Source organism: Neodothiora populina, assembly GCF_041146345.1.
Source record: "Neodothiora populina strain CPC 39397 chromosome Unknown canker_contig_12, whole genome shotgun sequence".
NCBI lineage: Eukaryota > Fungi > Ascomycota > Dothideomycetes > Dothideales > Dothioraceae > Neodothiora > Neodothiora populina.
The window spans coordinates 614,327-637,362 of record NW_027191404.1 but is presented as its reverse complement, the minus strand read 5'-3'; the positions used below and the strand labels follow the sequence as shown (position 1 = coordinate 637,362).

At 50.2% G+C, this 23,036-nt stretch overlaps 10 protein-coding genes across 10 annotated transcripts; 3 read left to right on the top strand and 7 right to left on the bottom strand.

The window, feature by feature from the left end:
* Window positions 1-111: 111 nt before the first annotated feature.
* AAFC00_000922 (uncharacterized protein) lies at window positions 112-1,734 on the bottom strand (the record flags this gene model as incomplete). The annotated part of the gene is made up of 2 exons (XM_069347874.1): window positions 112-1,461; window positions 1,672-1,734. 2 exons carry the CDS (start codon window positions 1,732-1,734, stop codon window positions 112-114), a joined length of 1,413 nt encoding a protein of 470 aa, XP_069203503.1.
* Window positions 1,735-2,750: 1,016 nt separating this feature from the next.
* Window positions 2,751-4,257, bottom strand: AAFC00_000921 (uncharacterized protein; the record flags this gene model as incomplete). The annotated part of the gene is made up of 2 exons (XM_069347657.1): window positions 2,751-2,910; window positions 2,966-4,257. The coding sequence occupies 2 exons, from the start codon at window positions 4,255-4,257 to the stop codon at window positions 2,751-2,753; spliced, it is 1,452 nt and encodes a 483-aa protein (XP_069203502.1).
* A 945-nt stretch (window positions 4,258-5,202) lies between these two features.
* AAFC00_000920 (uncharacterized protein) lies at window positions 5,203-6,960 on the bottom strand (the record flags this gene model as incomplete). Its single annotated transcript, XM_069347656.1, has 2 exons — window positions 5,203-6,656; window positions 6,711-6,960. 2 exons carry the CDS (start codon window positions 6,958-6,960, stop codon window positions 5,203-5,205), a joined length of 1,704 nt encoding a protein of 567 aa, XP_069203501.1.
* A 675-nt stretch (window positions 6,961-7,635) lies between these two features.
* Window positions 7,636-8,358, top strand: AAFC00_000919 (uncharacterized protein; the record flags this gene model as incomplete). The annotated part of the gene is made up of 2 exons (XM_069347654.1): window positions 7,636-7,816; window positions 7,886-8,358. 2 exons carry the CDS (start codon window positions 7,636-7,638, stop codon window positions 8,356-8,358), a joined length of 654 nt encoding a protein of 217 aa, XP_069203500.1.
* A 316-nt stretch (window positions 8,359-8,674) lies between these two features.
* AAFC00_000918 (uncharacterized protein) lies at window positions 8,675-8,912 on the bottom strand (the record flags this gene model as incomplete). The annotated part of the gene is made up of 2 exons (XM_069348532.1): window positions 8,675-8,848; window positions 8,901-8,912. 2 exons carry the CDS (start codon window positions 8,910-8,912, stop codon window positions 8,675-8,677), a joined length of 186 nt encoding a protein of 61 aa, XP_069203499.1.
* A 1,060-nt stretch (window positions 8,913-9,972) lies between these two features.
* Window positions 9,973-11,262, bottom strand: AAFC00_000917 (uncharacterized protein; the record flags this gene model as incomplete). The annotated part of the gene is made up of 2 exons (XM_069347653.1): window positions 9,973-10,865; window positions 10,929-11,262. 2 exons carry the CDS (start codon window positions 11,260-11,262, stop codon window positions 9,973-9,975), a joined length of 1,227 nt encoding a protein of 408 aa, XP_069203498.1.
* A 485-nt stretch (window positions 11,263-11,747) lies between these two features.
* Window positions 11,748-13,686, bottom strand: AAFC00_000916 (uncharacterized protein; the record flags this gene model as incomplete). Its single annotated transcript, XM_069347652.1, has 3 exons — window positions 11,748-13,043; window positions 13,094-13,462; window positions 13,522-13,686. The coding sequence occupies 3 exons, from the start codon at window positions 13,684-13,686 to the stop codon at window positions 11,748-11,750; spliced, it is 1,830 nt and encodes a 609-aa protein (XP_069203497.1).
* Window positions 13,687-15,016: 1,330 nt separating this feature from the next.
* AAFC00_000915 (uncharacterized protein) lies at window positions 15,017-16,454 on the bottom strand (the record flags this gene model as incomplete). Its single annotated transcript, XM_069347651.1, has 3 exons — window positions 15,017-16,045; window positions 16,104-16,282; window positions 16,352-16,454. 3 exons carry the CDS (start codon window positions 16,452-16,454, stop codon window positions 15,017-15,019), a joined length of 1,311 nt encoding a protein of 436 aa, XP_069203496.1.
* A 645-nt stretch (window positions 16,455-17,099) lies between these two features.
* On the top strand, window positions 17,100-17,969 carry AAFC00_000914 (uncharacterized protein; the record flags this gene model as incomplete). Its single annotated transcript, XM_069347873.1, has 2 exons — window positions 17,100-17,167; window positions 17,222-17,969. 2 exons carry the CDS (start codon window positions 17,100-17,102, stop codon window positions 17,967-17,969), a joined length of 816 nt encoding a protein of 271 aa, XP_069203495.1.
* A 1,199-nt stretch (window positions 17,970-19,168) lies between these two features.
* Window positions 19,169-22,172, top strand: AAFC00_000913 (uncharacterized protein; the record flags this gene model as incomplete). Its single annotated transcript, XM_069347650.1, has 4 exons — window positions 19,169-19,225; window positions 19,282-19,798; window positions 19,941-21,979; window positions 22,035-22,172. The coding sequence occupies 4 exons, from the start codon at window positions 19,169-19,171 to the stop codon at window positions 22,170-22,172; spliced, it is 2,751 nt and encodes a 916-aa protein (XP_069203494.1).
* Between the last annotated feature and the right edge of the window lie 864 nt (window positions 22,173-23,036).

Genomic DNA, 23,036 nt, shown 5'->3' with positions numbered 1-23,036 from the left:
AGGAGAAAGAACTATTGACTAGCGCTTGCTGGATTCGTGAACACCTTCCCATCTCTCTTCCTCCTTTGTTCTCTATGCTACCCCTCGCAATCCTCGCAATCTATCAAAAGTCTACCCTCGAATCTCAACGCCCCCCTCTCCAATCCACACCTCAAACCCCCCATCTCTCCCGCCAAGAGAACCAGGCGAAGAAGAGATCGAAACATCGAACCCGCCCCTAGCAACAGCTCTCTCCCTCCTGTCCACATCGCCATCTCCTTTCCGCCCTTCTGCCTCTCCTTCTGCTCCTCGCCAATCTCTTCCTCGCCCCAGCTGCTGCCCGAATGCTTCTTCGATACTCAGGCCCAGGGGGAATTTACGGACTGGGCGGCGGTGAATCGATAGGAATATGAATGGTTGCTGGGCGGTAATACTCCCTGTGGCAAGGAGAGATGAGGTATGAGAGGAGGAGGATGACAGGCGGGAAGATGAGGTACGGGAAAGGTTCCAGGTCGTGTAGATTACCGGGGCGTGCAGACGGGTGCTGACTTCGTGGAGGGAGAGGGCGAGGTCTGTATACCCCTTCTTCTTGCTTTTGCTCTGGCGCGCTTCAGGACCTTCATCCTCTTCTTCTTCTCCTTCTTGTGCGGCTTTATCCTGCCAGTAAAATGACGACGCAGAGTCGAGGGCCAAGAAGCCTAGTTTGCGGTTGTGGGAGAAATGTGGCGGCGGCTGCGTCTCTCTTGTGTCGTTTGTCCTTCTTATCGTTGATGAAAAGGAAGAAGACGAAGGAAACAAATACGCCGGGATCGCCTCCAGCGTCGCGAGCAGCGAGTCCAGAGACTGAGGCTGGAAGACATGGACGTGTCTCAATGCCTCTTCTATAACCGATTCAATCTCTCCCACTGTCGGTCTCGACTTCATCGTCTCGACTTTCTTCGTCTCGTTGTCATCATTGTCCCTCGTCGAAGACGAATACCACTCCCTTATCCGCCCCTCGATATGACACCGCATGACCTCGACTACCCTGTGCACGGAAAACCTCGACTCGGTATCGATGTACACGACGGAGTTGCCTTGGCCCTTCAGACTAATTGTCTTATTGTGCATGCGTGTGGGTAATGTTTGGACTGCGATGAAGTAGTACAGTAATTGGGTTTTGCCGTCGTTGGGAGATGGAGATGTCAATTCTATTAGAGGAGGGAGATGTCTGGCTCGTCTCCCTGCTGCTGCTGAGGTACTCAAGCCAGGAGCAAGAGATCGGAAAAGGAGATTAGACAAACGGGGATTGCTCTCATCGTCGTCATCGCCGACAATTACTCGTGAATGGTCTGGTTGATGACCTCGATGTTGATGCTGCGTTCGAAGACGAGCTGCCGGGTGGTCCGATGCATGGATCACGTCGAGAACGTGGTCGATCTGGGAGATGCCGACGTGGTATTGCGATTTGGGATCTTGTAAGAATCGAAGAGTGGACAAGAGCTTGTGTTCGTATCAGTACTTTGTTCCTTTTCTCGAGGTTCGGTGGCGAATCTCTGATGATGGTATAGAACGATGAAGGACAGCCGAAGCACAAGATGATGAAACACAGCGAATAGAGCAAATATTCTTTTCTTTCTTCTCCTTCCGAATTGTAACGGGATAAGCAATGTGAAATCACAAAACCAACAGCGACGAAAATGAGATACTAACCTCGTCCAACCTCTCTTCCACCACTTCACCCAACAACCTCTTGCCCAAATCCTCCGCACTCATATCTTCTTCTTCCTCTCGCTCTCGAGCCACATCAAACCTCTTTTCCTACCAGCATCTCCAATTCTCATCATCTGCCGAGCTCAAATCAGATAGAAAGTACTACTTCCAACCACAAAAGCCAACGACAAGAAAAAAAAAAGAAACGCAGTCGCAGCAAGCTCCGCGAACCGCGACCTTGCACCCAAGCAAGCAAAGCTGGACAGACAAACGCCCTACGACACCTTCTCCGCCGCGCCTTTCCGACCCGCCTCCACAACCAGCAGCTACGCACAACAACCACAACAACCACGCCCACAACCTCCCAAGTCCTTTCTAACCCACTGGTTCAGTGCCCCCAAGCCCCCACGCTCCGCAGCAACAAGAAAATCAGCGATGCCGCCCCCGATAGAAGCCTTCCCGCCCCACCAGTTGGCGCAGAAAATCAACCAGACGGCGCACGGCCGACGGCGCAAAGACCTGCCTGATGGAGTGCCGATTGATCTGAAAAGGGACTGTAAGCTCAAGGAAATGGTGCAGTATGATTGCGACTTGAAGGGGCCGGTGAAGAATCCCAGGAGCGTGGTTGTGTGTGTGCCGATTGTGAGGTTGTTTAGGGAGTGAGTGTCTTTTACTTTTTTTTTTTGCTCTTTTCTTCTCTTCTTTGAAGGGGTGTCCTTCTTGTTGCTCGCTACTGATTCACGTCTGCTGCTGCTTTGCTAGGTGCGCGAAGAATTTGATCGTCGAGACGACTTCTTGGGAAGGCGTTTATGATGATTGAGGTTATTGTTGCGTTCTACCTTGGGGAGCTGTTTTATCGTTTTATTGACCTTCGCAATCTACTATATATATAGTCTCAAGTCAAAAGATCGAGGTCGGTACAAGTCATGCTTCACATTTGGTATGATGGTTCAGTTCTATTTGCTATACGTAGGTCACAGTGAATCAATTTCCCCATCATGCTGTCTATGTAATCTATAAGCTGCCACATGCCGTGTGGTGCTCGACGTCGCTCATTTTTCATCATTCATGCCAAGTGCCTAAACACGCTCGAATGCCAACAAGCACGTCTGTCCGCTTGGTCGACTGGAAATAATCTGATCCGCAAGGCCCATGTCACCCTTCATGTGCTTTGAGACGGTAGTCCGACATTGCGAGTACACTTCCTTCAGCAATGCTCTCATCTCTGCCATTGCGAGACTGTTCCATCGTTAGCTCTGCCGCTTGGTCAACGATGCACAGTGTATGCACTTACTTCTTTCCGATGCAGCCCCGACTACCCTGCGAAAACGCGAAAAACATTCTGTCCCTCTCCATCTTACCCTCGTCGTCCAGCCACCTCTCGGGTCTAAATACCTCGGGATCAGGGAACACGACGGGATCGCGATGTAACGTCCACGGCTGACAAGAAACAATAGTCTTCTCGGGCACATAGTAACCCTCTAGCTTCCTGCCACCGCTCGGCACATAGCGAGGAAAACTCATCGGAATCGGAGGAAAACACCTCAGTCCTTCACGGATCACCGCATCCAGATACGACAGCTGTTGCTCCGAACCCGAACTTGCGCTCTGCACAAGCTCCTCGCGCAGCTTGTCTTGTATCCCTTGCGCCTCGGGCACGGAAAGCGCGTACATGATGAAGCAAAGACCGTCTCCTGTCGTGTCAATGCCGGCAGCGAGATGGTCCATACATTCGGCTGGCCCGGCCATCTGACTCTCTACATCATCCACTCCGTCTTTCAAGTCCGCCTTGCGCGCCTGCAGTTTAGCAATCAAGGAATACTCGGCTGGACTGGGCTGTTCAGAAGCATCGATGACATACGCATTGGCAAGAGGCGATGGTCGTGCCTGTAGAATCTTGAATCTATCAAGGAAGTCACCCAGTGCAGGCCAGTAGTGAGCAATCAAATTGTCGACCAGACTGTCATGGTACATCTGTTCTTTCAAGATGTCGACGTCTGCAGGCACATTATCGAGCGAATTGGTTCCCCGAGGCGCAAACAAGAAGTGAGAAGCTCCGTCCAATGCATAACTATGCAGCTGAACATAGATATCAGGATCACATCCTCCATCATTGCTCGATCTAGTCTGCAGACAATTGCGCAGGAAAAGCCGGGCTCGTGCCTGCAGTGCAGAAAGCATCTCCGGACGCACAATGTTGGTGTTTGCATAGCGATCTGCAAAGACGCGTTTCCGCTGCCCGTGAGCATGCTTGGGAGGGGTCGAGAAGAGAGTGCGTGTGCTGAATTGGCGGAAGAGATCATAGAACTCCGTACGGTCATAGCCGGCGCCTTGTGACGTGTAGATTTCCTTCATGGCTTCTTGGCTAGAAAAGGACGCTTCGTTTGGCGCCAGTCGTACTGCAGTGCCGTACCTCTGGTGTAGCGAGTGAATCCATGTCCGCCGGGTGCCGGTGAACTCGTGGTACTTCAGAGGCAACGAGGTGATTTTAGTATAGAGGGGTCCTGGCAGCTTGGAAATAGGAGCCTTGAGACGCAGCCAACAGTAGACCGCGAGAGCAGAAGCAATGAGAATGAGGGAAAGCATATCTGTTCTCCCCTAGAAGAACACCAGATGAACACTGTCGGTGTGGAAGTTGAGACTTATTAGCTACCGGTGCAAGAGTCACATATGAGGAGTCGTGTGAAGAGTGTCTGGTGTGTGATCGATAGTATCTGGGTCACAAGAATCACCAGAGTGTTCAAATGAGTCAACTTGCATTGTTGTATTTACTTCTATCAAGGTGGGTAATAAGTATATACCAAGTGGGGTGGATAGCTTATCTGCCGTATCACACCCACCATAGATAAGCAGCGCCAAGACGTCATGCCCAAAGAGGTATCTCGATGCGATGTCCAGTACATCATTCGTGCGAGACAGTGTGCACATGAATGTCGGCTCTTCCAGTTACCTTCATGCTTGCAGGCATATCGAGGTGGATAGCCAGAGGATGATGACAGGTATTGAGCTTGACGGTCCAGGTATAGTATGAACCTACCCCCGGAGATTAACAAGCACAACACCTCCTGGACCCAGACGTGCATCTGCCATATGGTTCGACCATATACATAGCTATGCATCGAAGGATGCCTTGTGTAATACACCTATGTCCGGGCACACAGCGGACCATGGGCTACCTGCTGTAGGCACATGTGAGACTTGTGAGGTCGGGTGCTATACATGAGGCTGCCATCAGCAGTGTCAAAACCGGAGAGATATTTTGTCCACAGAAAGTGCGAAGTTAGGTATGTTTCTCCTCGGGAGGAAATCTCCACGATGGTCCGATCAGAGAAGGATCAGCACCGCTGCCTTTCAGATCTACCATTCTGCGCCTGGGGTATCGTAATTCGTCATATGTGTTTTGAACACAGGCCACTATGCTTATGATTGAAGCCTCCAAGATGCTTGCTCAGGACTTCCTTACTGGAGATAGAGATGGTCCACTGGTATACAAGTAAGGTATGGCCAAATCGTGGCCACAATATGTAAGCTTCAATAAGGCAGGAAGTCCCAGTGTTGGGCTTTCATGAAGATATCCCAATCAGCCGTCTCACACTGACTGGCCCAGAAACTTTCCAACACCTCCAAAGATCTATAGATGTTTGGGATTCGTAGAAGCTCGAACATATTAAGAAGCAATTCTCGGACTCTCTGGCGATCATCTCCCAAGGCTTCGCAACCTGCTGCAAAGAGTGGAGTTGTCAAGACCACAAGCGGCGTGAGCCCTGCTGTAGCCGTGATGCCCTCGATACAGTCCAGTATCCTCTTGACACTTTCTTGCACAGCTGCTGCAAATGCCGGCATTCCCGAAATTTGTCGATGAATATAGATCAAAGCCATGTGGTGCCATGCTTCATTGCATAGCAAGAAATCCTCTTTCTGTCGATGTGATAACTTCTCATCCAGACCGGGTCTAAAGCTAGGAGGACTAATCTTGTTGTACTCGATTCTATCCCAGATGGACTGCTCAAGGTACATTGCTTCTTCATCGAGGTCCATCTCTGAGAGAATCGTTGATCCTTGCTCGACCAGACGAGCCTTGCGGCGTTCCCAAGCGCAAGCACCGATCTCGCAGAAAATCGAGGTCAGGTCTGTGGTGAACCCCGCGTATTCATCAAGGAAGATATCACTCTCCCCATCACCATTGAGAGTTCGCGGTTCGAATCTGGCGAGCTGACCAGTGGCTAGACTATCCCCAGTCAGAGCAACAAAAGACTCGGTCATATTGTACCATCGCTTGAGGAAGTAAGCAGTGCTATCTCTTTCCTTTGCAGAATAGCCCTTCCAAGACTCGATGCGATGCATCAGGACCTTCGCCCCTTCAAAATGGGCTCGCCATGTTCCAGGTCTGTCACCTCCAGAATGGACCTCACATAAGAAGAGCGTACGGATCGTCGCAAGCAGGACACTACTCTTCTTTGCATCCTGTTGGATGAGTTCTCCTTGCAGCCTATGAAGACTATTGCCGAGCAAATGTATAACGAGAGGATCTCGGCGTACTTCAGCACTCACCAGCCCAGCTTGTGATTTCTGATGTATCGCGGACAAGGCCATGGTAGCGTAGAACAGAGTGGGGTTTTCGAGCGCTGCTGGTACAATGACTTGACAGACATTCTCTTGCACGATCGAATGACACGAAATTATATTAGAAGTGCTGTGAACGAAGTGATCCAAGAGTGCACGGTCAATATCGGAAAAGTTACAGAAGGGGTCGATCTCAGGACACAAGAAGAGCGGGCTTCCCAGTTCCACAGTTGGAGACCTTGTCGTACGCGATACAGGCACAATTGCTGTGACTGGCTGCGTTGCTGCAGCTGCCACCTGAGAAGGCTTTCGCGACCTCGCCGTCTTATTTGCGACTGCAGGCCTTGACTTTACCGATGTTGCATCAGCAGAAGGCGGCTGAACCTGGAAGTTAGAGACATAGACAAAGTTATTGGGGTTTCCTGCGTAAGAGATTAGCAGCCGTGACCTAGATGGAAATAGCAAGCAGAACATACCTAGCTTTTCAACTTTGTCTGAAGTTCCGGATAAGCACTCCCCAAACCTAGACTGTGCAAAGGATCTTCCACCCCATCGGAGTTTCACTTCATAGACGCAGTCAACGTCTGCAGCGGTACAGCGACTGCATGCTGGTCGCACTTCATCGCACTTCTGTCGTCGTTTCTTGCATCGCGCGCAGCCAGACCAAGACCTTTTGGCTGCGCGAGTGGCTTTTGGCGCCGATGCAGCATCGTGATCGTCACCCATTGCGCTTTATGTGTTCGGAAGACCAAAGCCATATAGTCATAATGTGGTTCCAATAAGGCTCATCGAGCACAAGTCATGGAGTCAAATGGGGCAAGAATGTTGGTTCGATGTACAATATCGCACATGGATGGAGTTCCAGTCACAGAAGGATGTCGGCAATGTGGTCCGGGGCAGAAGGAGCTAATCTGGATAGGGAAAAGCTTCCATCCTTCAGTCGAACCTCTCTCTAATGGATCCCATTCTACAATACTGTTATAGAGTTGCAGGAGGGGAAGTTCGACGTCTCCGACAGATACTTGTACAAGCATTCATTACTGCTGTATTCTTGGCATACGAATAAGTCTGGCACAAAACTCTCAGACTCGATTTGATTGACGAATACATTACAGTATCCACACTGAGCATCTCCTCAAGCTTCCCAATCAGGGCTAGTGCTCGACCTCACACATGACATATAACATTCAGTAGACTAGGTATACATTCTCGAGATCAGTAGCATGCGTTTGATATCTAAGGTATATAGTCTCGACTCCTCCAGTAGCCGTTTCCATAGCACTTCCCTCGAAGATTCGCCACCCTATTGTCTACACTACAACACTCCATTATTTTAAACACAGCCCATCTTAGCTTCTAATACATCAAGCAAAAGACTCGACCCTCTCTCTAAAAATCAACATGTCTGTACAGCTGACCACTCGTAAAAGTCTCAGATGGGTACCCGACGAACCATCAGAGCCCACAAGCACTCTCGTCTTCGACATCGGCACCTACTTTATTGACCTACGCGTCAACAAGCATGATTCGTCCATAGACTGGGGCATGGCAGGAAAGAAAGCCACTCTCTCCGAGAAACCACGTAAGATGCATTTACTGGACACATCCCTGATCTCTCTTTTGACATCGCTAATCTTTGCACAATAAAAAGTCAAATTTCAATGGACAAAGGAGATATGCTCAATGGGCACAGAGGCATCAGACGACATAGCAGAGTTCGAGATCTTCGACAATGGCGACGCCTTCGAGAAGGGAGAAATGCCCAACCCAGCCAACGGTAACAAGGTTCAAGCATTCGAGGAAGTTTGGGGCGATATGCCCATCACGTCAAGCGAGCAACCTGCGTGGGTGCTAAGGAGGAAAGACGAGGACGCCATCACGTATATTGGCCGTATTGCGGATCACTACCAGGTTTTGAGGAAAGATACGAAGGGGAATTTCATGGCGTTGAGAGAGGAGTCGGTGGGTGGAACCTGGCAGCCGCAGTATGCGATTGGCGGAGGAAATCTGCCTTCGATTAGGGCATTAGGCGAACAGGCTTTCGATGCAAGGTCCTGGTCGGTTGGGAACGATATCGAGGTTGATGGACGGTCTTACTCGGTGCTCGCCGTGGAGAAGATTTGAAATGATATGTGTGCATGGTGCGGTATCTAGCTTACAATAGAGCCCCGGGATGAAAGAGTTGCGACACGAGTACTCCATGTGGCTCCGAACAAAAGTTGTCTCACGTCAAGCCTGCCGAAAACGGTGTGCAGTGAGAAAAATCAACATATAATCGTTACCGCAAGTCCAAATAGTAACATGCCTATCAAGTATAACATGCTTCATTATGATGCCCCCAAAAGATCCACCAGCAACCTCCCGTATATGTACTCTGCTGTCTACCACAATTAATCGCAAAGTCCGTGTCTTCATTAACAGTCGTGCAGTATCAAAACGCTCATCTTCGGTCGGGGATGGGTTCGTAGTCATCCTCGGGAGTCATAATGTTGGCGGCAGCCATGATGCTTATGGCATCAACCAGCATGACACACCAAGAAACAGTGCAGAGGATCCAACTACTATCGAGTCTCCAGCCAACAAAGAAGCGACTATCATGGTCGTAGAGGAATGTCTTGTGCAAGGTCAGCGCGAAGAACAATGGTAGACGCGAGAGAGCCACATACCACAATCGCCATGGAAGCAAGCTGTGCAACAGCAACAACAGCCAGGAGTGATGAGAGAATCTTCCACCCCCCTCCCTCTTATCTCTGCCTCCAAGAAGAATAACAGCGAATGCGACAAGTGTAGCGAACTCGATGATAACGGTGAAGTTCATTAAGAAACCAACAGAGCGCCACATGGAACAAAAGTTTCGGTCCTCGCCATGGCAGTCCTCATATTGTGGGAAACTGCTACAGCTGCCAGTCAGACTGGAGCAGCGCTTGTGCAGGCCGTATGACACATGAATCGCTTTGTTTGGATGCGCTGGATTCGGGCTCTGCGTCGGAGAGGTGTATGATACCCAATCGGGGAGCGCAATCGCAGTGATTGTGAGAGCAGTAGCTTTTCATGCAGTATCAGTACGGAGCGTTAGGCTGAGGCAGGATGGAAACACCAGCGCGCGTGGCTGCCTGGTGGTGTTTTTGTTTACCTGCTAGGAAGACCCAGAGACCAATGCCGTAGATGATTCGTCGAGTCATATTCTATGTTTCGATCTGTCGAACTGCACCTCTCGAATATCTGCGCACACAAGAGAGGAGTCCGCATAGAAGAGTTACGAGGTGTCTGATATGGAAGATCGTGGTTTACACGGGTATCGTCCAGCCCACGGTAGGAGGACGGGCGGTGAAGACTTGGGGTCACAACGTCATCGCCTGCTTCGCTTCCGCCTGCATTTCCCTAAGCGAGATAGAGGACTGTATGCAGGAGGCAGCTACATACTGCATTACATGCGACCCAGAATTTTCCGCTGATCGATAACATGAGACTGGGACGATCGTGTAGATGTTGATGCCATTCCATTGTTTTCGTTGTAGAGCATATAGCCGATGATTTGACAGCTTATGCTACACCTGAACTTGATGGGAGATTCTCAATGTGCCTCCTTGGTCAGATTCGATTGGCAAGCGAATCGATGATACTTAGTGTCAAAGTACGAACAGTGATGCATCAAAATATTCTGATCCTGAAGTTATAAATTCGTCATGTATACCACGTTCACGAGTCTATATGTCTTCAGAACGGCAAATGGCAAGTCTATCCAGCGATATTCTCAGCTACCTTTTCACCATTCATACCCACCTTACCCTCTTGCCTTTCACCCAGCTTCTCAGCTTCAGGCGCATAGAGCTTGGCGATAGCGTCAACCGTAGTGTTACCACCACTCAACACGACGCCAATATTCCACCCCTTGTCTCCAGCTTCTTGTGCGACGAGGCGCCTGAAGTCCTCGTTGAACAAGACCACTGCGAGTGGAACTGCAGAACTAGGCTCTACAAAGATCTTCGCTCGTTCCAGTAGTAGCCTCATGGCTTTCTTGATTTGATCTTCTGTAACGGAGTACATCGAGTGTAGTTTTGTCTTGTCGCTGAGTACGGTCCAGGGGATTTTGCCAACGGGAGTACGTAGTCCATCAGCTATCGTCAATGTCTTGACCTTTTCTATGCGCGAGCCTTGAAGAAGACCTCTTCTCGCATCGTCGGCCCCTTCGAAGGAAGGCTCTGCACCGAAGACCGTGATCCCTGTGCCTGACAAGGCCGTCGCCACGCCAGAGAGCATGCCGCCTCCTCCACAAGGAGCAATTACTGCGTCTAGAGAAGCCCCGTTGTTGCGAATGCCAATTTTGCCAGCACTCTTGGAGGCATCGCTCAAGATCTCCTCGGCTTGCTGTTCGAGCTCCAGTGCCAGTGTGCCTTGCCCTAGCATGATATCTGGGTGATCATAAGGAGGCACCAAAATAGCGCCAGTCTTTGCGATGACATCGGCCACAACAGCCTCCCTTTCATCAGAAGTAGAGCCGGAGAAGATCACGTTCGCGCCATAAGACTTGGTACCTGCAATCTTGGATGGTGTGCTGATAGTCGGCATCACAATGTGAGCCGGTATGTCGAATGTCTTAGCAGCAAGTGATAGTGCCTGAGCATGATTACCTTTCCTCTGCGCATAAGCCAAACTTTCACCAGCAATTTCAAATTTGAAATGAAAGAACATACCACTGCTGTGCGTGACAACACCTCTCCTCCTGACCTCATCCTCACCAACGACCTCGATCAACCTTCCTAGAGCATGAAACGCGCCTCTGGCCTTAAAGGCACCTATCCGCTGGTAATTCTCGCACTTGAACAGCACCCATATCTTAGGGTTCGCTGGCTCCTCCCCTTGCCACTCGGTGCCCTGTAGAGCATTCGCAGTCTGTGGAGTAGACGCGAATTGACTGATCGTGGCATTCGTTAATACCGGGGTATGATGGATGTTGGACTTGATACGCTCATGGGCAACTTGGACTGAGGCACGAGTGAGTGGTGGAGATGTGCTTAGTTCTGCCATTTTGATCTTGTCAATTTTATTCGGCAAGTTGAGCAGTTGAGATGGTGGCGAGGGGGATCCACGATGGAAGAAAGAGGATGTAGACTATCTCTATATTCTACTGTTTATGCCTCACGAGTTCCGCCGTCTGCGCACTATGTCTGATTATTTAATGAGTCACGACACACCCACATGGGTTATCAGTACCGTGCCTTAGTTTTGACATTTGCCCGTCGATTGACGTGCTTGGTATTCACCAAATGAGGTATGAGTAGCCGGAGGAGCGACGCGTGGGGTAAAGATCATATACTAAGGTACTCCAATAATCACTGAACACGAGTGCTGTAAATGCTGTAAACATACAATACGAGTATAAATCCGAAGACAAAGTCCTGACTCGTCTCGCATGCTTCAATGGTAAACCAACTAGTTCACACCCAAAGACTTCATAAATGCAATGATATAGCTTTGAAAAAATCGTCAACCGCACTATTCATTTGGCACGTCTACATGTATGGTACCGCAGCACCATCACCTCGAGGATCACTACCAGCACTCCACACGCCCTGGTTCTCCTGCTCATCGAGATGCCATCTGATGACCTGACCACGACCAAAAAGTCCTCTTGCGTAGCTCTTGACGAACTCTACGTTGTGGCCCATAGCCTTGAGCTCATCGTGTGTTGCTTGACTGATACCCTCCTCGAGGTAAACAGTTTTATCGAAGACGTCGCCAGAGTCGGGCATGCCCGCTCCGATGCATATCCTCGGTGCGTCCAGAGCAGCCTGTGGCGTGTAGCCAAACACGAGCATATTGAGTAGGACCTGCACATGTCCTTGGGGCTGCATGAAGCCTCCCATGACTCCATATACACTATGCAGACTCTGGTCGCTTGCATTGGTGATGAGTGCAGGGATGATGGTATGATATGGTCTCTTGCTCGGGGCGTACACATTAGGGTGATCGTCCGGACCAAGCTGGAAGTTGCATCCACGATTTTGCAAAGTGAAACCACAGCCCTTGGGAATGATAGCCGTTCCGAAGCCCGCGTAGTTGCTGTTGATGAAGCTGATACCATTTCCTTCGCTGTCCGTCGCGGCAAAGTAGACTGTGTCGCTGTGGCTATGTGCCGGAGATCCGCGGTCGGGAATATCGCCAGCTTTTAAAGGATTGTAGAGTTTGGCACGTTCGGTGAGATATTCGCGGCTGATGAGTCCTTGCGAAGGCACCTTTGAGACATTTGGATCAGCCACCCACCAATTGGCGTCGGCGAAAGCGATCCTCAAGGTTTCTACAACTGCGTGGATGTGTGCGGCGCTGTTGTGCTCCTTTTGCTGGAACTTTGGGATCTTGCCTTGCTCTTCAAGAATCTGCATCATGCCCAGAGCCATCAGTGCAACGATACCCTGTCCGTTGGGTGGGTGCTCCCAGACATCGACACCCTCCGAAGACTTGTCGTGCATTGTGCTTCCATGTGTCTCGGCGATTCCCTGTCCTCTAAAGTTGAGCTTGATGGGATCGACCTCTTCAGTGCCTTTATCCATGTGGCTCTTCAAGTCGTCCAAAGTCATGAATGTGCCCTTGTCCTGCAACACCTTGACCAGCTCTTCTGCTACGCGGCCGGTGTAGAAGCCAGCCTTGCCGTGCTTGCCAACTTCTCTGAAGGTCTGCGCGAGTGTCGGGTTCTTCATGATCTCTCCGGGCTCAGGAGCTCTGCATCCATCTTGGGCGGCGGGATCTCTCTTCAGCATCTCGGCGAAGTTTGGCGAGGCATCGCGAATCATCTGCTCTCCTCTTCTCCACTGCGACTAGAGTCAGAACTACACTATCTGAACAGGTTTACTGAACTCACGTAGGTGCCCATAAGCTCTGACACAGGGAAGCCGTTCTCGCCTAGTTCGATCGCCGGCGCGAGGATCTCCTCCATACCCAATTTGCCAGAGCCGAACTTGGCCACGACGTCGCACCAGCCGGCTGCAGCACCTGGTACAGTGACAGCATACGAACTCAGCATAGGTATCTGCCCCTTTTGGCCATCTTCAATGCCTAGTGCCTTCCTCAAGTCTTCGCAGGATGCTTTGGCGGGTGCTCTTCCTGATCCGTTCATGGCGTGTACCTTCTTCGTCTTTGCATCGTAGAAGAGACAGAACATGTCACCACCGATACCAGTACTGCCTGGCTCGGTTATGTTCAGACCGGCCGCTACTGCTACTGCTGCATCCTGGGGACCGGTATCAGCGCCTGGGTGGTCTGCTAGTTGACGAGATAAGATCCACTTACTGCACAGTTTCCACCTTGCTGTAAGACGCGAATACCACAATTCGTTGCCAGCGGCTGTGTACTCGAGACTATACCTTTCGTGCTGTGGACGACACTTCTCCTGCTAGGGAAGGCAACGAACTCGGGGTCCGAGGATGGGTAGATACCCTTGTAATTGAGAGGCATCGTGGACAGTCTGTGATCGTAGTACTTGACTTGTCTCAAAGAATATGTGTTTCAATCTTGTTCTATCGAGAGCACGACTTACAGAACTCGAGAAAGTACAGGGCTATATGATGAACAAGAAGGACAAAACAAAAAGCCCTCGAGAAGAATGATTGCGGATTCCACAAGTCAATAATGTTTTTAGGCGCCCCCGGTAATCGCAATGCCTACCTCGGCGACCTACCGTAGCTAGGTCTATTTTCTCTGGTAACGATGAGTAGCATAGTTCTGCTTTCCCGCCGGGCGAAACAAAACCGTATCCAATACCGTGAAATGGAGGGGCTACCCGCTGCCGTCGGCCAAGATGGTGGGGTTGTGCCCGCCGGCGTGTGTAGATGGGGGGCAGCGAGGAACAGGTAGTAGGGTACCTTAAGGTACAGTACATCTACCCAGGGACCACACGTCACCAACCCACCTACTGCATCAGGCATAGACTTTGTGGTGCTTGTATGCCGCGGTTGATCTCCTGGAAACAGACTCACCGCAGCCCAGAGAGCTGGTACAATGTAGGCAAATGAGATTCGTTCCAGCAACATGATGCGCGGGACTTCTTGCACAATGAAGATCTCGAAACTGTCGCATTGAATTGTGTGCATATCATCAGACCAAAGCTCCTCAGCAGGCAGAGTGCTACTGACTTCCCTACCTTATCCATTTGGTATCGGGGTTCCGTTATTACGCACAGACTTCAGCCAACATGGATTACCCTATCTTCGTCACGCGGCTATGCGGCTCCGGTGGAGCTTCTCTACCACGAGTGGTGGGTGGCATGGAGATAAGCGAGTGATTGCCTGTGCCATTCGTGCCTGCCGACGGGACTTGAGCCTTCGACTCTCGTACGACTACGGGAATGTGCTGGTTCTTTGTACTGTACAGTATGGTATGCGAAAGTCGTCGGTAATAAGTAATAGATCTCAAGGGTGCGATGCTTTCCGATAAAGTGATCAATCATCTCCTGCGTTCAACCTTCTCCTGTGGTTGATAACCTATCTTGGCTGTATATGGTATCTTATTCCTCCTTGGAATAACGGTATACTAGATGCATTTAGAACCGTCCCTCGGCCTCGGCAGCCGAGTAGAATGGTATTGACGATTCCCGAGCATGACACGAACGTGTCGGGTGGCATCACAATCGTGGCATCATGTAATTGATGATTGCTCTTGCATTTTAGATATCATACACTAACTGATCGTACTACGTTCTACGGTTTCATAGTCCTTCCGCACTCATATATTTTCGTCACAGATACAAATGTCACCTTCATCGACATCCCACTCCATGTAGCATTGCTCATTTCGCTCCGTCCAGCTCTTTCTTTCGCTTTGCTTCCTCCTCAGCCATAAGACCTAGGACGTCCTGTTCAGCTAGCCAAGTCCTCACACTCTCCATGACCTTCTCTAGCTCGGGACCGCCCTCGAGCACGTCGTCGAGATCGTGAACGCTGATGCCGCTCCTGTGATCTGTGACACGTTGCTGACCCCAATTGTATGTCCTCACCTTGTCACCTCTACCCATCTTCGCAACGCCAACGACACTTCTTCTCAAATTCACCATCTCTTCTTCTCGCTTCTCACGTCGCTCTTGTGCGATTCTGCTCCTCAGTAGTCGCCAGGCCTTTTCTCTGTTCTTGGGCTGCGAGCGCGAGTCCTGGATTGCTACGACCGTACCAGTCGGCAGATGGGTCAAGCGAACCGCTGAATCAGTGGTGTTGACGTGTTGCCCGCCAGCACCACGAGCACGCATGATGTCGACTCGGACATCCTTGGGGTCGATAAAGTAATCGCTGTCCGGGTTCATGAAATCGTTCTCTCCTAGATCGGCGCTGGGCTCGTCAGGAAAACTGGGCAAAACAAGGACGGAGGCAGCACTTGTGTGCGTACGACCTTTGCTTTCCGTGGCAGGAACGCGCTGGACTCGGTGCACACCAGCCTCGCATCGCAGGATGCCATAAGCGCCAGGGGTTTCTATTTCGAGCACAGCTTCTTGTAGCGGTGCGTCAGAGCCTCGGGGATCGGCCTGTCCATCAGCATCCTCATACTTGAGGATTGACATGCGCAGTCCGTTGTTGCTGCAATAGCCTTGATACATGCGGAGTAGGTCCCCAGCGAATAGTGCGGCTTCTGAGCCTCCAGCGCCAGGCCGTAGTTCTATAAGGCATGGTAGCTCTGCGAACGGATGAGGGGGTATAAGGGATGTCTTCAGGGCCGCACTTGCTTGTGTCAAAGCGGTTTGAGTGGATGGGAGATCTTCATTAGCAAGATCTATGAGATCCCTGTCCGTCTGCGGATCAGACAGTAGTGTCCGTAGTTCCGTGAGCGACTGTGGGCAGAACAGTGAGATTGTGTCGCAGTACTTTTTGGCAGACCATCGAGCTCACCTCGTTTGCCTTTTCCCACTCTTGTAATGCTGAGTTGACGGAAGAGAGTTGCCCTAGTTGTTTGGCGGCTTTGGGATCAAAGTCCACAGCCAATTTCTTGGTGATGAATGCATGCTCCTTGGCTATACCCCGAGCTCTTGCCAAAAGCGCAGGTGATACATCGCTGTCTTGACTCGCAACTGCATTGTCTGTTAGACACGATCGAACTTTTTTTCATGGTGACATTAGTTGCGCATGAACGATCTTACGGTTACTTTGCAGCCTTATATAACGTCTAGATAGAGGTCGCGGCAGTATCTGTGCATACTTGGAACATGTCCGCGATGCTCTCTGAAAAGGCGAGGAGAACATTGGACACGGAAGAAGAAAAACCAATGTTTCCTTATATCACATGCCTCCAATAATGGCAATTGGCTCTCCAGCCCTCCACTTCTTGGCGTTGTCGCTATCCGATTTGGGTGTTCATACCCCAACCTGAGAGCACATACACGAATCGACAACAGCCGTCCGATCCCGAAATCATTGGTCTCTCGTGATGTTCAATGACTGAATGTATGTCTCACGTATGTATTACATGCTGGAAGTGGATCCGTCCTACTCTTCTGTGTTGTAGTCACTCTATGCTGTAGAGGCTCGTACGACTGATCGATCGATCTCTTGAGGCTTTCGCTGTGAAGACATCCGTTCACTACCTTACCTGATGTACTAGTATAACTGCTTTTCTACCCTCTTCCAACCAAGTACACACGAATGCGTATTGTCAGTCTTGTCCAGAAAGATCTTCAATTACCGTGTTGATAATACTTTTGTAACATGAATGATATTCGAATGCCATCCGTTAGTACCACCCCGAGCTTGCATTCGTACAACTCGAGCGGTAGTAGTACTGCCTCGAGTCCACGAAGTAATGGCAGCCAGAACAATGGATCAATCAGCTGCTCAGCACATAAGAAGCGGAAGAGCTTTGGCGATGAGATATATCAGGTAGCCCCGAGTATGGGACCTCTTGACTCCATCACTGAGCTTGTGATCGTCTGCGGTCACGCTATATGCCTGAATTCGAGGTAACGTCTACATGAGCAGGCATTAAGTACACACTGGAATTGACTGTTCCCCAGAGACGCTTATGACCAAACAAGCTGGCTTCTCCAGCCATTTCAACAAGCCGATGCGTCGACAGGCAAGCCGAGCGAGCATGATACTTTTCTCCAGCATATTTCTGCAGGAGCGTCGTTTCTTCGCAGTCCTTCGACCTTGCTGGTCTTCTCTGGTGGCAAGACACGCTCAGGATGTGATGTCGCCGAGGGCTACAGCTATGGTCAAGTCCTTCTCCATGATAGGAACTTACACGGTCCCGGTATACGAGACGCTCTTCTCCAAAGACGTGTGGCAGCGGAGTGCTGGGCGACGGACAGTTATCAGAATCTTCTATTCAGCATGATATATTTCTGGGAGAAGGTTGGTAGATGGCCAGAAAACATCACCATTGTCACACATGCCTTCAAGCAGGACAGATTTCTGCGGAACCACAGCCAAGCATTGAGATGGCCTGAGCATCGAATCAAGGTGATGGGAATCAATCCACCATTCTCAAGCAAAGAGCTAGCGGAGGTGACCAATTTCGAGGCAAAATGCACGCGCCAATGGGAGCAGGACCCGTACGGCGTACGTGAGCCTCTGGCGGGGAAAAGGAAACAACGAAAGTGGGAGGGAAACGCATCAACGGGTGTGCTGGGAGGAATCCAGGATGTTCAGGTCAAAGAACAGCTCAAGACATTGATGCGCTGGACAGGAGGCGACAGTGGGCGAGAGATATTTCCTTATCCATTACCATGGGATAAGATAAATCGCGGCACAAGCCAATGATTAGTTTGGAGTTTCTTCGGCCTAGACTTTTTTTTGTTTGCACGGACAGACGATCTGACAGAAGGACCGTTTTCCCACGACTGTGGAGCAGATGGCATCTTTTGATGCAGTACATGAATCGAATAGGAGATCCGGCATACTGTATGCTTGGGGTCCTAGACTTGAGCAAGACTCGTGCGAGAAGACGAAGACAAGTTCTGTGGATCTAATACCTCACAGCGAAGATAAACATTCCGGATGAGCATTTGTACATGACTTCTCTTGTGCCCTACTGGCTGTGACACAGTGCGGCGCAGTCAAAACTTAAACACTCACTCGATCTGTTATTTCTTATTGTGGTATGTCCAAATGAAGATGCGAGTCATGGTGATGACCTACTCCATACTGTACAAACTTAAAGCCTGCCAGAAGAAGAGTTTGGACGCGGAGTCAGGGGACGAGCACTCATGAATGTTCGGGACCGGTTCGCGGCAACGCGTTCTCGAGCTGTAACTTTGTCTAGCGCCTCCCGATGGGCGGTTAAAATTGCGGGCACTGCCACAAGTCTAAGCCATCACCGCTGCCACTGCCACTAACCGCTGTCCATGCCACGAGTGTGTGCGTCAGCTAATGCATATCAATAACACCTGTGTACTAAATTTGGTTGTCGAGTCTTTGGTGTCGCGATCTCACAGTTGCGGTCAAGAGGACGAAACACGAAGCATGCAGTATGCCATGCGATAAGTAGAAGATCTCGCCCGCACGGCGGTACCAGTTGCTTGATTGGCTGAAAGGTAATCACGAGAAGGTCGAAAAGCCAGTGTTTCTAGGACAGGGGTAGGAGGAGACAAAGAAGATTGAAACAGTGATTGGACCCTCATCGTTTCGTATACGACGCATCACCTTGGCACCTCCGCATACGATAATCACAAAATCGTTAAGCTGAGACGGTCGTTTCTTTGTGCTCGAGCAGTGAAGAAGAGTTACGCAACACGTACCTCCTTTGTCTCCTAATTTCTTTCTACGTACTGCTGAACACCTTGCGCTGAACATCTTACCGCCCTCTTGTTACACATCCTCGTTTTGTTGCGAGGAAACGAGAGACAAGCTCGAACAGTCGTTCCTTCCTTGAAATCATCATCATCATCAGCGTTCCTGCCTTTGTTGATCCCTGAAATATAAACATAAAACGTCACCTCTGAGTGGCAACCACCCACGCTATGGCTTACCAAGGTGTTCCCGGCAACTACGAAATGGACCATCGCAGTGGCTCTCCAGTGAGTAGAATGTTCTATCTACAAGCAAGAAAACAAGCATATCTGAATTCGAACAGCAATATCACAACGGCCAAGTACATGATTCAGACGACGAGGAAGTCGGACGCTCTCTGCTTCACGAGAATCCCACAGGCCCCTTTCATGGCCCCTTTGATGAACCATCCACCTCAACGACACCTCTAGGAGAGCACGACCGTGATCCCATGGGCGACCACCACGACACCGGCTACAGCTTGACCGAGTCATACGCCGACTACAACGGCAATGCCCCACCATATACTGGCTACACCGAGTACGGAGCAGGCAGCTCTCTTGCAGACACACCAACCGCATATGCTGGCCCCGACCGAAGCGAGACGGGTTCGACTGCCGCCTGGGCTGAACGTCAGCAACCTGGAGGTCCTGCTGCTGCTTCAGGAGGCCTCAAGAGAAACGCAACTCGTAAGGTCAAGCTTACCCAGGGAGCTGTGCTTAGTGCAGACTATCCGGTACCAAGTGCCATCCAGAATGCTGTTCAGGCGAAGTATCGTAACGATCTCGAGAGTGGCAGCGAAGAATTTACACACATGCGATGTAAGTTGCAAGATCTAAGTCCCTTTCTGCTTCCATTTCTCCCAAATGTAGCCCGAGGACTTGCTATACCATTAAAATGAGGAATCCGCTGCTTCTTCCTGGAATCTCTGCCCTGTCCAGATTATTGATTTCTGCGTAATAGACACTGCTGCTACTTGTGATCCTAATGACTTCACACTAAAAAACGGATACAATCTTCGTCCTGCAATGTACAACCGCCACACCGAGTTGTTGATTGCAATCACCTACTACAACGAAGACAAAGTCCTGACCTCAAGAACACTACACGGTGTCATGCAGAACATCCGCGACATTGTCAACATCAAAAAGTCCGAGTTCTGGAACAAAGGTGGCCCAGCTTGGCAGAAGATTGTGGTGTGCCTCGTGTTCGACGGCATCGACCCCTGTGATAAAGGCACTCTTGACTTGCTCGCAACCATTGGAGTCTATCAAGATGGCATAATGAAAAAGGATATTGACGGGAAGGAGACTGTTGCCCACATCTTCGAGTACACCACGCAGCTCTCTGTCACTCCTAATCAGCAGCTCATTCGACCCCTGGATGATGGCCCCACTACTTTGCCTCCCGTGCAGATGATGTTCTGTCTCAAGCAGAAGAACACAAAGAAGATCAACTCCCACAGATGGCTTTTCAGTGCCTTTGGCCGCATTCTGAACCCCGAAGTCTGTATCTTGCTCGATGCCGGTACCAAGCCTGGCCCCAAGTCCCTGCTCGCTTTATGGGAGGCTTTCTACAACGACAAAGATCTCGGCGGAGCCTGTGGAGAGATTCACGCTATGTTGGGGAAAAATTGGAAAAACCTGATCAACCCTCTCGTCGCGGCACAAAATTTCGAGTACAAAATCTCAAATATTCTGGACAAACCACTCGAGAGTTCCTTCGGCTACGTGTCGGTGTTGCCCGGTGCTTTTTCCGCATACCGCTTCCGTGCTATCATGGGTCGCCCTCTCGAGCAGTACTTCCACGGTGACCAGACTCTGTCTAAGATCCTGGGAAAGAAGGGTATCGAGGGCATGAACATTTTCACCAAGAACATGTTTTTGGCCGAAGATCGTATTCTGTGTTTCGAGCTGGTGGCCAAAGCAGGCTCCAAGTGGCATCTGACATATGTCAAGGCCTCCAAGGGTGAAACCGATGTGCCAGAAGGTGCTGCCGAATTTATCAGTCAGCGTCGTAGATGGCTTAACGGCTCCTTTGCCGCTTCCATCTATTCCCTTATGCATTTCGGACGCATGTACAAGTCTGGCCATAACATCATTCGCATGTTCTTCCTGCATGTGCAAATGATTTACAACATTATACAACAGATTTTGACGTGGTTCGCTCTTTCGTGTTACTGGCTCACTACGACTGTTATCCTGGATCTTGTCGGCACGCCCAGTACTTCCAACGATAACCAGGCTTTTCCCTTCGGCAACAGTGCAACGCCCATCATCAACACAATCGTCAAATATGTTTATCTCGCTTTCCTTCTGCTGCAGTTCATTCTGGCCCTCGGTAACAGACCCAAGGGTTCACGCTGGTCCTACATCGTATCTTTCTGCTGGTTCGGTCTGATCCAACTTTACATCACCATCGATGCACTATATCTTGTGATACACGCCTTCACTGACAAGAACACGACGTGGTTCGATACGGATACCGCCGGCGATTTCGTACAGTCGTTCTTCAGCTCTACAGGCCCCGGTGTCATCATTGTCGCTCTGGCTGCAACTTTCGGTCTTTACTTTGTTGCATCGTTCTTGTACCTCGATCCTTGGCACATGTTCACTTCTTTCCTTCAGTACTTGGTGTGCCAGAGCAGTTACATCAACATCTTGAATGTTTATGCTTTCAGCAATTGGCACGATGTTTCTTGGGGTACCAAGGGATCTGACAAGGCGGACGCGCTGCCATCTGCTATTACTGAAAAGGGATCCGATGGTAAAGCAGTCGTGATCGAAGAAGTGGATCTGCCCCAAGCCGATATCGATAGTCAGTTTGAACAGACGGTGAAACGGGCTCTGACACCTTACGTTGCCCCTAAGGAGGACAACTCCAAGACGCTTGAGGATTCGTACAAGTCTTTCCGAACGCGACTTGTCACGCTGTGGATCTTTTCCAATGCCGCTCTCGCTGTCGCCATCACCAGTGACAACTTTGACAAATTTGGATTCACGGTAAGTAACATTCGATTGTCTATTATCAGAGGTTTTTACTGATTTTCTTTCACAGACCGGTGCCACGAAACGTACGGCCAACTTCTTCAGAGCCTTGCTCTGGGCGAACGCTGCAATGGCACTGGTTCGTTTCATCGGATGTCTTTGGTTCCTCAGCAAGTCTGGCTTGCTCTGCTGTTTCGCCAGGAGGTAGTCCTTTTCGCGCTTATAAAAGTTGTCATCAGTCTTCTCGTCTCGATGGTGTAGCAGTGAGATCACTACGGGGGGCGTCTTTTGTTGTTTTATTTTCGTACAGCGAGCATTGGTTAGCAGGATACTCTGGCGGGTTTCGTTCTTCAGCCTTTTAGGAAGTTTTCATAGTTCTTGAGCATATGGCTCTTGTGGGGGGAGAGGCTTTTGCATGTTCTGACGCATTTTCGGGTTGTTTTGAGAAATGCAATTTGATCAACAAGGAGAGCGCGCATAGCGGCACAATACAAAAACAAAGAGAGTCAAGTCTACAGAATATACGAGGTTGCGATGCAGAAATCGGTTTATATCTATTGTATCCCCTCCCGCTTCTTCTCGAATTGCGTCGCATTTCCTCCCCTTTCTCGTGAAGCATAATTAGCACAAGTCGCAACACATCGCAACGCGCGTGGTCTATCTAGCTCTCTCTATATACCTTTCCCAAGAACATCGGCCCGTTTAGCACGTGGCACTTGACTCGTGTTTCGCTCCTCGCGCTTGGAGGTGGGGTCATGTGGGTTTGTCTATCCATGAGGCAAGAAACATCGAGCTTCGAGTCTCTTTTTCTCTGGGGGGCGTCTTATGCGAGCGGTGATTTGAGATTAGCTAGCCACACCCCTGTGGAGAGCGTGGGAGGGTTGGGTGAAATCACAGCAGGGGAGTTGATTTGGTTCTGTGCAGTTGGCCGAGAATGTTCGTGTACGGTCCAATGTCTCGACACAACGACAATGACGTGATAGGGACCAACAGGGTATGCTGGTAGATCATTCGTTGGTTGTGATTGCGAGGATGGGGACTGGATGTGGCTTCTGTGGGAGGCTTGGTTTCG